The sequence below is a fragment of the Calonectris borealis genome, chromosome 2 (genome assembly GCF_964195595.1).
Source record: "Calonectris borealis chromosome 2, bCalBor7.hap1.2, whole genome shotgun sequence".
NCBI classification, from domain to species: Eukaryota; Metazoa; Chordata; class Aves; order Procellariiformes; family Procellariidae; genus Calonectris; species Calonectris borealis.
In genome coordinates, this window is record NC_134313.1 from 122,072,525 (window position 1) to 122,085,615 (window position 13,091).

At 45.8% G+C, this 13,091-nt stretch overlaps 2 protein-coding genes across 9 annotated transcripts in view; one reads left to right on the forward strand and one right to left on the reverse strand.

Annotated features, from left to right (window-relative positions):
- The window catches only part of TGM4 (transglutaminase 4), a 36,951-nt gene extending 36,312 nt beyond the window's left edge, over positions 1-639 (forward strand). Inside the window, exon 16 of the mRNA XM_075143201.1 lies at positions 310-639. Coding sequence (XP_074999302.1) covers positions 310-451 — 142 coding nt within the window. The 3' untranslated portion in view covers positions 452-639. The remainder of the gene's footprint in view (positions 1-309) is intronic.
- Positions 640-1,980: 1,341 nt separating this feature from the next.
- The window catches only part of ZDHHC3 (zDHHC palmitoyltransferase 3), a 34,375-nt gene continuing 23,264 nt past the window's right edge, over positions 1,981-13,091 (reverse strand). For 4 of the 8 annotated variants that reach the window (XM_075143204.1, XM_075143203.1, XM_075143205.1 and 1 more), the window contains one exon: positions 1,981-5,495. In XM_075143204.1, the coding sequence (XP_074999305.1) occupies positions 5,253-5,495 (243 nt within the window). In that variant the 3' untranslated portion in view covers positions 1,981-5,252. Of the gene's footprint in view, positions 5,496-9,726; positions 11,390-13,091 lie in introns of those variants that run through there. The other 4 variants (XM_075143208.1, XM_075143207.1, XM_075143206.1 and 1 more) reach the window with 3 other exon arrangements.

The window sequence follows — 13,091 nt, forward strand, 5'->3', positions numbered from 1 at the left end:
GACAGGGGCTCTCCCCCCACTCCTGCTGTGATGCCGGGTGCTGCCGGCCAGTGTGAACCAACTGCTTCCTTCAGAGCCGAATTTAGTGTTTCAGCAGTACGGGGAAGTCTGGGGAAGGTCCCCAGGATTGCTGGGACCACCAGCCAGCACCACCGTGCAGAGCCCCGCTCGCTGCACATTGGTCACAGGAGAAAGGAAACACCCACAGTAAACACACGCAGCGGCTATTTCTTTAAGTGAAATGATTTGAAAGCGGCAAATAAGAACCATAACTCATGCTGGGACTATTTGTTTTTTCTTTCTCCTTAGGGATGTAAAGCCTGGTCGGATCATTAAGTCTGAAATCGTATGCACTCCGACGAGACTAGGAGAGAAGAAAATAGTAGCCAAGCTGACCTCGACCCAGATCAAAGGGATCTCTGTGGAGAAGGCCATCACCATCACCGAGTAGGATCGGTGCCTCAGCGGGGTGTAAACGGTGGCCTTGCTAAACGTGTCACACCGCTGCGTGTCTCGGGCGCTTCTTGCCTCCTTGATTGCTGGATAGTAATCCCGAAGTAAAGCGCAAAAATCCCATTAAGCTAAGGGAATTAGTGTTGATTGCAGCTAACTGTCATTCAATAAAGGTTGTTAAAATCGACTGCGTGATTGGGTGGTACGGTATCGCCAGGGGTGGCCCGGAGCCCATGGGGGGACGTTCCCACCTCAGGCCAGGGATTGGAGCGCACGAAGGTGCTGGCTTCAGCTGGTGGTGGGTGTGAGCCCAGGGGGTGTTTTGCAGCTGCGTGGCTGCCCGGGCTGTGTCCTACATGGGAGGCCACCCAGGGACCTCACTACACCACAGGCTGCTGCGCAGCTCAAGAAACATTTTAAACAAATCCTGCCTGGGCGATTCCCTCTCCCTCCCAGCTAGCCAGCTGGGGAATGTACTGGCATACAACTTTTTTTGGCTTTAGATAACAAAAAGAGCAAGCCTGGCACAGTCCCCCCAAACACCATTTTTCATATACCTTCATTTCCTCCCACCCAATTTCTTTTGGGGGTTCTCGGGCATTTTTGAAAGAAGTACCATCTCCAGCACCACTACCAGTGCTCCCCTGGGAAAGTATAACCTCTGTCCTTCCCCTTCCACCCTGAACACTGCTGGATTACACGCTGGACCCTGATGGTGATGTACATCTGGAGCTCTTCCAGCCATAGTCACATCGAAGGAGACAACAGCTGTGCACAGCTGGAGCCCATTTGGCCCTGCCACTGAGCTGCACACCCCAGCACCTGGCAAGGGACAGCTCTGCTCCACAGCATCGCCGCAACATGGCCAGCAGCAGCCAGGCACTGGGGTTTCCAGCATTTCCGCGAGGAAAGAGGAAGTTGAGCCACATAGCAGTATAGGGGTTTGTTCGTTTGTTTATTTAAAAGGCAAATGCTCAAGCATTAGGGCTGCAGAGTGGAAAAAAGAAATGGCGACTACACCTGGTTATGTGCCAGCCCATAAAAAGGGAGGCGGGGAAAAAAAAGGGGGGGAGGCAGGGAAAAAAAAGAGGGGGAGGCGGGAAAAAAAGGGGGGGAGGCGGGAAAAAAAGGGGGGAGGCAAAAAAAAGGGGGGGAGGCAAAAAAAAGGGGGGGAGGCAAAAAAAAGGGGGGGAGGCAAAAAAAAGGGGGAAGGAGGGAAGAAAAAAGGGGGAGGAGAGGAAGAAAAAAGGGGAGGGGGAAAGGTTTTGAGCACTGCCTTGCATTTCAAACATTTAGGGAACACCCAGCGGAGCGCACAGGTGGTGGCTGGGCCACAAAAGGCGGCCAAGCTCCCCTGATCCCTGCCACCCCTCTGCCCATGGTGTCCCGCGGCAGCACTGGGTCCGCAAAAGGCCACCGCCGGTGGTGGCAGGGCCAGGAGCGGGAGCCCCTCTCCGCAGGCGGCGCGGGCACAGGGTCCGTGCACGGTGACCGCGGGGAAGGGAGGAGCAGGCAGTCCTTGGCAGATGAAGTATTAGTTCTTTAATAAGTACAATAGTGACCAGAGGCATAAAAAGGAGTTACAAACAGCAAAATATATATATTTTCAAGAGATGTAAATTCTTCACTGCATAGAAAACCTGCTGTAGAAGACACCAGATAGGAAGTACAAGAACGCTTTCCACGTCTGCCACGACCTTGTCCATCACGTATTAACACCTCGCGCCAGAGCAGCGATGGGATCTCCAGCGGATTGCAGCACAGCGAGTGCTCTCGAGGAGCACCATCCCCAGGGCCCGGCGAGCTGGCCAGGACCATAGCAGCACAGCCTGAAGATAAAGGCACGATTTAACAAGGGGCAAGGAGTGCACGGAGGGAAGGAAAACGGTCGGTTTGGTTTCAATTTCATGAAAATCACATTTGGTCTCAAGCTATCAGGTAGTCATTAAAGAAGGAGGTTTATGCCAGAGCTGTGGATAAACCAGATTTTTCCAACTTGTGAAGACTTTTGCAATTTCTGAGAGTTGCCACACTATACCAAGACAGAGAGGAGATACACCGAGGGGTACTGGAACTTTGAGGGGGAGGAAGAAGAGGGGGATAAGGGAGCCGACAGCCAAGAGACACCAGAACCACCAATTCACTTGGACATAGGAAGTCACCCCACCAGGTCTGGGGGGGCACCAAGGCCGGGGCTGGGCTGGCTGCCCACGGCTCTGCGTAGGGCGCAGGGACATGTCCCAGTCTCTCACTCGAACTATAACGGCACTGTGGGAGGAGGGGAGATGGCTGTTCTGGCTCTCACCCCCCTCTTCACACTGCTTTTCCACTTCAGCTATTAAAAAAAAAGCCTGGAAATGCCAGCACCTGGGGAACAACATGAGAGGTGGGAAACGGAAGCGAAGGACACCCGTCCTCATGATGAGATGAACCAGGTTTGAGAGTGGAGGAGGAAATATGCTGCCTCCGTCCGCGCCTACCCACAGCCACACAAGCAGGGTCCATGTCCCGAGAAGCATCACCAAAATGCAGGGCGAGGGGGTCTCGCCAAAGCTGACACCTCCATGTACTTGCCTCAAGGCCATTTTCAACCACCAACTAGTTTCTCCCCCAGGACCCCGTAGCACCATTCCCACTCTGCAGACACGGCACTGAGGCAGGGACGTTAACCAGCTGCAGAGGGCGAGCAGCAAGCCAAAATTAGAAAACATAAGCTAAAAAGGAGTCGTACTTTACCTCCTTCAACATCCCTATTGCTCCCTATAGGAAATCCCTTATAGATCTGCGTATGTCCCTGACGTCCCTTTCCTGTGGGACGCTGAGAGAGGAACTTAGGCTGGGGCAGGAGCAGAAGGGCTTCTTCCCCCACTACCACACTGCTGCACAGAGCAACGATGTTCGAGACCTCGTGTCTACATGACATGAGAGGACGCCTCAATTCCCCCCAAATGCAGGGTGTTTCCCTTTACCAAAAAGGTTTTTAAAATACACAGGTCCTAATGATTTTTTCTAAATCTATTTTCCACTGAAAAAGAGGAGACATCCAGGGGGGATGGGATGACTGTTTGGGAAAACTCCCAGGTTTTAGCCAAGCTGTGCTTTTAACAGTCACGGCACTCGGTTTGTTCCCAGACCCTTTGCCAGAAAAAGGGACTGCTGTGGCAGAGGACGAGTCCAGGAGAGAATCTCATCCCTCCACAGTAGCCGTGAATGTCACACCATTAATACATGGTAAGATGCTTTTTTTGGGGGAAAAAAAGAAAAAAATCCTGCACAAATTCCATTTGGTATTGCTTCTATAAATAATAACAACTCCATCTAGGTCTTCCACAATACCATGCTTTCATCCCCAAAACTCCCTTCTCTTACTTTTGAGAGGAAGCAGTTATCTTTGGTCCACGTTTCAGGGGAGAGGGAGACGAAGTCAAACATATCCTGCTGGGGAAAACCAGGAGCACATCTCTAATACCCTGCAAAATTTACTGACAATTAAGCTAAGGGAGACGACACGAATTAAAAAAACAGTTGAAAAACACTCTAAATTAAAACTACGCTAACTGACGTCTGGAGCATGCCAAGTGTTTGAGCGTGTTGGAATGCGGCGGCCTGCGTCACCTCCGCAGGACTTTGCTGCAACTATTTCCACCTGCAGCGATGCCTTCTCTGAGCGATGCACGTTCCTTCTACGTGTTCACTGACCTTCACCAGGAGCTGGCTGCAAAATTAGTGTAAGGAAACTCTGCATAACGGCAAGTACTAATAGGACAATGTTAAACACCACTAAGATTAAGAGGCAATATTCATTCTCAACTAACTCTGGCTATCGAGGCAGGGGAAAAAAAAAAAAAAGAAAAGAAAAAGAGACATCTAAATTAGGCAAGTCAAATGGAGAGAGCCAGTACCTCCGTCAGCAGGCTGCTCACGCCTCCCTCTCTTCTTTGACCGCAGAAATAGCCCCAGTGCCTGGCCCAGACCAGCTGCCTGCTTTCTGGGCTGCAGAATTTGGCCAGGCAGCTCCCGCTCCGCGTGTCCTATGTGCTAACGAACCGCAGCCCCCGGGCGAAAGCTTCCCCCCCCCCAGCAGCTCGACAACCCGGCCAATATTTGCCTGCTCTCGGCTGCGCTGGCCGCAGGCGAAGGCTCCTGCCAGTCCGGCACCACCACCAGGCCGTCGGCTCCAACACGGCTCAGCCAAGCACCACCGGTCTTGGGCAGCCCCACGAGCACAGAGGGTTAAAATTTACCCCTGGAGATGTTTTGGAGCTCGCCCATGTGCTGCGTCCATAGCTCGGTATCCCACCTCTGCTAAGACCTGAGCACCAGCAGCTTTCATCATCCAGAGGCAGCATCCATGGGATGAGCTAAAAAAGGATGCGTTTTTTCAAGAAAACCTTTAGAGCTGGGCTAATCTGCCCATTGCGCAGGGCTTATCATTTAGCCCTCCAAAAGGCTGTAGGAACAAAAGATTAAGCAGACTCCTTAGGACTGCACATTTCTGGGAGCTGGGACCAATCTATCCAACAATTATAAACTTTCCTTAAAGGCCAAGTAAGGAAAGCTCAATAAAGCAGCTGTCGCAGGTCCGAAAAGGAGCTTATGAATCTCATCACTTATAAAGCTTTCTCTGGAGATTTGCATTGCTTCTGCTAGTGCTGTACCTGGCTTCCAGATAAATACTCCTGAATTTTTTAATGCACCAAAAAAGTATGTTAAAAAACAACCCCTTAAATCTCCAGCACAAGTAGTTATTAAAAAAAAAAACCTGAAAGCTGCTCTTGACATCTTGGAGGATGCTTTGCTTATTCATGTAATACTTGGATGGCAACGTCTTGAGCAAGAAACTGCTCGATTTCTTCTTGGGTCATTATTGCAGACGGAGGAGCTGCCGCCGCCGCTTCGACCGGGGCTGGGCTCTCACAGTTCAGGTTCGAAAAGGGATTGAACCAACCCAAGGAGAAAGCACCACCAAACGCCAGCTTCATTCCTTCCCAGCCGCTGATCTTCTCCCAGGTTGGCTTCTGATTTTTAAGACGCTCAATACCCTGCAAAAAGAGAAGAGTTTTGGGTCGTCTCACGTTCATAGCAGGTTATTTGTGCACCAATTGCTGTAGCACGTGCAAAACTACCTCTCTACAACCAGGATGTTATTCAAGTTTTTGTTAACAATGAAGACAGACGTCCTGCCTTACTGAGAACTTCATCCCTGAATTTAACAACAAAACCCTAAACCAAGACCAAATTCATGGGCAATCTGAACCTCAGTGACTTATTTCGGTACGACTTGCTATTGATTTTTATGGCTTCTAAAAAGCCGTCCTTTTTGGAAACGTGGATCTCTCATCCCAATGCTTTTTGAATCCCTTCGAGGAGTAACAAAATACAACTACAACTTAAAATTTCACCTACAATAGTTCAGAAACAGGCAAAATTCTGCAGCTTTTTCCAGTGATCAGGAATTTACCACAGCCACATCTAGGCTTGATTAGAAGCTGACATAAGAACAAGCTTACTCTGCGCCAATTAAGGGCAAATATTTAAGAACACAATTTCCATTTAACAAATTGTCAAGGACAAATCACAATGCAAGCCGGATACCCACTGGGAGGTGAGGAAATCTGTATAGATGGAAGAGGAGGTCTCAAAGCAGGACTGGAGCCTTCATCAGTCAATATTCTGATTCATTCTCCCTCCAAGAACTTTTAGTAAAGCAAACATTTTGATTGTATTTAAATAACAGGTCCATCAAATTTGGGCAGCGGCGTTTTTTCCTGGTAGTCTTCTCCATGTAGAAAGAAGGAACTAAGATTTTTTTTTTTTTTTTTTTTTTTTTTAAGGCTACTGCTATGTGAAATAGGGCATAATTTTTTTATGCTCATCTTTTGCATCTGGTAAGAGAGGAGTCAGATCTACAGCTGCGTACGATATGCTCACAATGATACATAAGCGACCATGTAGAAACTCTGTTCTTAGAGAAGCAAGGATACTGAAACCAAGTTTTGAGATACCCAAGGAAAGGAAAAATGAGCAAATTCAGTTAAAACCATTTAAAAGAACAGTTTTAGAAGAGCTGGATGAAAAATACACTTGCCACGTTCTAATTCTGCAGGTTTTCCCTAATGACCCACAAAACATTTCAAAGCTTTGCAGGGGGGGGAAATGAGTACACACAACAGCTCAGCGGCCCCACAGCTGCACTCGCAGTAAGCCTTATAAATAACATGACATTTTAATACAGCAGCAGCTTGGTTTTGCAGTAACATTGAGTCAGCATGAGCAGGCCCAGGAGAAAACACACCATAAACCAAAGAATTACGTGCAAAGGTTTTGTGAGCTTCATTCATGCCCCGATTCTCATGCTGACTTAAGAGAAATCCAGCAGTGAACGTGCAGAAAGAAATGATGCGATACTGAAGCTGAAGTCTTCAGGGTTGCAATTTTGGGAAAAATTCAAGCCCTGAAGCACAAACGTGCATCTTGCAACGCTAAGCGCCGGCACGTGTCCCTTTGCGCTGCTCCCAAGCTTGCAAATGCGCGGCTTCAACTGTTCCAGGGAAAATCCCTTGCAGCCTCCGGCCCCTTGGGACGAGGCACTTGGTGCAGCCGCGGCCAGTGCCAGTCCTTACCTCCCTGCCGGCAAGCCGGGAGAGGGGCAGCGCTTCTGCGCGGCAGAGCAGAGCCTTGGCAAAGCCTTTTAGCACTACCATGCGCTTTTCCTCTGGGATACTCCGGTTCCAGCGCCCTGCGGCCGTGCAGCCGGGAGGCAGACGCTTTTGCAGCTTAAAGCAGAGGAAGACCTTTGGTTGTCAGCGGCTCCTCAGCAAACTGCAGAGGTTTCTAATGCGTTAGTACCAAACCGTCACCGCGGCTGCAGCATTTATTGCGTGAGTATCTAGAGAGAAGGAAAACAAGCAGCATGGGGCAGGAGGAGAAACAGACACCAAGCACTGAAACCCTTCCCCGGCAGCACAAGCTTTAACCCTGCCTTCAGTCACGTGCGTAATCCAGTTCGATCCATGCTGCCATCTAAATTGGGAATAAGGATCTTGAACGCTTCTGGGCAGCAACCCCACTCCTCCCTCCCCAGAAAAACATCGTTCACCTGCTCTGAACAGTACCTGCTAACCGAGGCGATAAGCAAGGTCAGGCCGAGGTTGTACTAATGCCAGATTAGGGAGCAGTTAATCGAGCAGGCAGGGGCATACTTTCTCTCTCCCAGCCTGACCTCACTAATCCCTTCAGGGCACGTATTGAAAATGAGCAGAAGTTTTAAAAATTGTATCCTGGTCTAATTTTGGCTGCCTGCCCCACGGTCAGTAGGGCATGAAGTTTTGCCTTAAAAAAAATTTAAGGGGGATGGAAGGAATGCGCAACTGTTGAAGGCATTTCATTACTGTTTAATGAAACTTTTTTTTTTTAAAATATATTTACCCAAAATCTCTCACCATTATTTTAGAAAGAGAGAATATTGTATTTCAAATTAAACCAACATCAATTTCTCTTTCCCATCATGCAGCTATTTCACTTAAAAAAAGAAGTGCTCAGAAAGCATTATCTTTCAGTATTCCAAACTACATAATTTTGAACAAATACTGAAAAGAGAAGACATACATAGAGAAATATAAAATACTGGACACCCCCATTTCAGTAAGAGGTACAATGTTGCAAACGCGGGGACAGTAAGGCAAGGTTGACCTGTTACCACTGCGATGCTGTAGGATATACCCCGTTTCTCCCACTATTGCCCTCAGTATCTGCTCCTGCACAGTGCCAGCATCCTCCTCCAAGGATGCTGGGCTGCATGGCCTGACCCAGAAGCAATCTGCAGGTCAGTTCTCGTGTGTTAGAAGAAATGCATTCATTTAATACACCTTTAAAATCCAGAAGGAAAGAGCCAACAGAGCAGGCAAGCATTGTAACAATTTGTCCATTAAGGGGAAGACACAGGAAGCGTTGCTAGCAGAAATCACGATTAAGGCAGACTTTCCCTACAGCAGTTCCTTGCACTCCTTTCTGCTTGGAGCACCGCTTAGCTTTTCAAAAAAGTACCCTGCCTTTGCTCGAGTTTGTCCTCCAGTTTCTCTTGGCCATGCTAAAACAGAACTAGCACCTGCAATCAGGTAGTCCTGTCCGAGAAAATACTTTCCATGAGCAAACCAGTAAGTCTGCCTTTCTCATATTAATATTGACCCACATTTAGTATCATTCAAATTCCATCAAATTGCACCACCAAGTCGTGCAGTGCAAGTAAAACCGAGGACGCCCTGTTACTGAGACACACACACGACAGGTACCAATGGACATCTCTGCAAGCTGTGATGACGTCTCATTTGAAAATGAAAACAGTTTGACTGAAAATATCAATACTATATAACGCTGTTTAACAATTTGCATTTGTTTGAATGCAAGAAAACTGAGTAATTGCACATTTTTTCACAATGATCAAAATGTCAGAACAACGTAACCAATCTTCCTCCAAAATGCATAGTGAATAAGGGTAATTAAAATACACCAAAACTGGAATGTGGACCAGTGGAATTTATAATCAAAACAATTTTTAAAGCAATGAACTGTACAGAGAGATGCATTCATTTATTAATTGCCTAGGTGACTAAAGCCCCCCCCCCCCCCCAATACATTTGATTTTGCATCAAGCCAGTTTTAGGGCCTGATTCTCTACCAGTTCAAGTTCCCACCTGCACGTGCCTCACCGGCTGAGCTGATCCTGGCCAAAGATCCAGCCCTTAACTATTAAGCTGGGAGCATTCTCTGAAAAACACCATTGCGTATTAAAATCAGAGCTACATGTTTATTTACAATAGCTTTCCACTATCAGCAGTATCAGCACTATAAAAGCAAAACCTAAACTCTTCCTGATCTTTTCTTCATTAAGGAAACGTGTATGCAAAGGCCACGTTTCCTTCACAGAATCTTCCCACCCAGACACCGGTGCAGCCTGTGGCTCCCTCCGTGCAGTCCTGCAGCAGAGATCACAAGATACTCCTGATGATCTGACCCTGAGCAAGTAGGACTGCAGAGACAGCCTGTCTACACAGCAGAGCAGTGACTGACAGCCACTTCCAAGTGGTGAAATAAAACCACTGGTTAACAAATCAGTATATACTGATTAACTCATTTTTAAACTCAAAAGTTGAACATTCAGTTAATTAACCTTTATATCCTTCCGCCTGCTTGTGTAGAGAAGTGAAAGTTCAGAAAACCATTACAGATTTTTCCCAACGTTTGAAGTGACGAAAGAAAATAAGAACAGCAAACAAGTTTTTGGAAAAGTTTTATTGCATTTGTTTTCCATATGGAAGCATTGACAGGTTGAAAAGATGCAGCATTCACATTACTTCCAAATGAGACATCCATTAAATTTCTTCTTCCCTGATTTCCCTCCCTTCCCCCATGGCTTTGAAACAGTCTAAACAGGTCATTTTCCAAAAAAATACCATTTTATTTTAAACCAAGGAAAGAAAAGATTCCTTGGAAGTCATGGACACAGCTGATTTGTATTTTTCCTTTGTTTGCAATTCATTTGATGAGCCCATGGGAGTCACGATCCAAAAATATAATAAAATTCCCGCCTGAACACAAGATGTCAGTTGTAGTTATGAATGGTTTAGCTCTACCCGTTTTTGGAATGCCTTCTGTCCCTCCCACTTTCATCACCACACAGTTCATAACAGTATGCATGCTCCTTACCATCAATATTTCCCACTTTAAAACACTTACACATATATGTGTGTGTGTTTACACACATACACATGTATGCACAAGTATGAGAAAAGATTTACAAACCTCTAAAACAGGGCAATGCTAAGAATATAGAATCAATCACTCTGGTACACCTACACATCCCATCAATATTAGTCTTTATAGTAGTCTGGGCATTCATGTCAGTTTTTCACGTTAACACTGTTTAGCAGGCATTGCTCTAACAACTCATTTACCAAGACAAACACACACAAACAAGATGATTCTGCTACTCTAAACACTTGAAAAATTGGATTTCTTTCTTTCCTGCAAGTGTAAGGCATTTAATAACCCAAAGAGTCTTCTAAATCTGCCACAGTTACCCTAAGAGGGCAACGATTTCCTGCGCACAAGGGAGGGAACAGACAAAATAATGCCAGAAAGATGGAATCAGTTCTGTGGCCGGAAGGAAAAAGGAGGGTGGGGTGGGAATTGGTGTTGGCAACATTTGTTTTAAGTACTTTAAGTGTATGCAATCACCAGGTCAACTGGCTCTCTTGCTGTGTCGCGTTCTTGTCTCGCACCTTTTGGTAAGTGAAGTGTCTGCTTCCTCGTTCAAGTTCACTTACGAAAGAGCAATGTGCTCCTTCAGGAAGTCCAAAGGTGTCTGTGTAGGGCTGTTGGCACTCATATGTCTTCCACAGAGCTCATCACAGTCAGGAGACAGCATGAGAATCTACTCAGAAGAGGTGGGTCACGACAGAGAAAGAGAATCCCCTTCACATTAGTTATGCCATACAGAAAGCAGAGAGAAACAAAGGCCAGTAAAGTTAACAAGATTAAAAAAAAAAGAACGGGAAAAAAAAAAGAAAACCCAACAAAAAGCAGCAGCGGTTTCAGCCAGAGATATAGAATTATCTAAAATTGTGGAATACAGGGCTTTTTTTTCTCTGCAATTATCAGCCATTTAATAGACATAAAAAAGTTTGTTTTGCTTTTTGTTTTAAACATTCATGGAAAATTTATAACAGTAGTGCTGTAATATGTTTCTATTTTAGTGGAAATGCTGGTCAAGAATTCCTCAGACCACATACTGGTACGGGTCTGCTTTTCCTTGGTCTGGTGTTGCGAATGGGCTAAGCCATGCTATAGAGAACGGATGGCCAAATACTGCTTTCATGTTCATCCATTTTGTTTTTTTAGCCCATCTTCTCTCTTCCTTTTTCAACTGTTCTATTCCCTGAAAACAGAAATATCACATTTTCAGTCAAACACTCAGATTTTCTAGTTCTGAATTTGGGGAAAGGTCTACTCTCAGTTACCCCTTATCCAAAGGATGGAGTAAAAAAATAAAAATGCATCTATACTGCCTTTCCTTTTCTCCTCATTGTTTTATACTAAAAAAATATTTAAGATAGAAAGTATTCCTTGGAAATAAAATTACTTTCATTTTGTTCAGGCCTAGATATTTCATAAACCTTTTAACACCTGCCCTCCAATTGCCTCTGATGTCGGTTTAAAAAACCCCCACCACCTAAAACCAAACAAAAAGTATGTGCTTTAATGGCTGAAAGCATTATGTGCTAAAGTTTTGGAGGAAAAGTTTTAGAGGAAACCATTATAAGCTTGCAGACAAAAAAAAAAACACACCCACAAACCCAAAGATAATCTCTATAATGCTCCCAGATTCACCAAGCAAGCTCAGGAAGTGCCCATGGCTCAGTGTGGCTGAGCCTACCTGGTGCCTCTTCATGTTTCATTAGAATCACTGCTAAAACATGCGTGGGCTGACAGCAGGGAGAAAGGGTTAAATAAGATAACGATTTGAGAGAAATCATTGGCATTGTTTAGTAAAGGTTAGAGGGAAACAAAAACAAGCCATCAAGCAATCAGCTGAAACATTCACTAGTCAATCATTAAAAAAACCCCAAATATCTGTATTGTGTCTAAAACCCACAAAGTGAATTTGGTCTTTCAGGAAAGCTATGCCCGGCTGCCACAGAAGCAAAACGAACGAGTGCAGTCACTGGAGAGCATTACTCTTCCACGGGCAGCAGCAGCAGGCAGATCACTCTGTTCTTTAACTTTGGATCTTTTGCAAGGTAAGCTGCTCCTGACCTACCTGTCTCTCCCATGCTATGGATTAATGCACTGTAGTACATCTGTGCGTGTCTCAAATTACCAATTCTGGGAGCTCTGCAGAACACAACGTGGGTCAACTGCAAGAGTTGTGCTGATCCCTGGTGAATGTCACCTCTAGAGACAACAGCAAAATGCTAACGTTCTGGGTCCCTTCAGGCAGAAAAGAACCACCCCGGTGGGACAGCGCACACAAGATGGGGAATGAAGTCTCCCAGTGATTGGAAGAGGAATGTGAGAAAGGGCAAGACACAGCCCTGTCTCTAAAATGTGAGGTAGAACACTGCAAGAGACCACACCAGGAAGAATTTCACCTGGAAACATTCCTCTGCTCAAAACAGATTGCTTGCCAGACACAGCTAGCTCAATGCTAGCAAATCAACAATGAGACGTTCCACAGAGCAAAATCCTTACTGGTACATATTAAAAAAGAAAACAAAAATGAAAACCCACAACCCAACAGGGGAAGACGATATTTCATTTTTTTATTTTAGATTGTGGCATTGTTCCTTTAACATCTATGAGTTCCCAGAATTTGAGGGGAAGGGAAAATTGGGGGATTATTTGGGTGCCCAGCTGTAGGAAGCAGCTTCTAAAAATTCTTGACAGGTTTCAAAGATTGAGAAATTCAGATGATGATTTCACAGGCAGCATTGCTAATTTTACACACTTATTGATAAACTCAAGCTCAGCAGGACCTTGTTGTTCTGTACGACACTGTACTTCTTCCTGGGGCTTTCCCAGAAAGAACAGCTGAAGTCTTCCTCTGAACACAGAAAAGCCACTGTGTGGACATCAGCCTC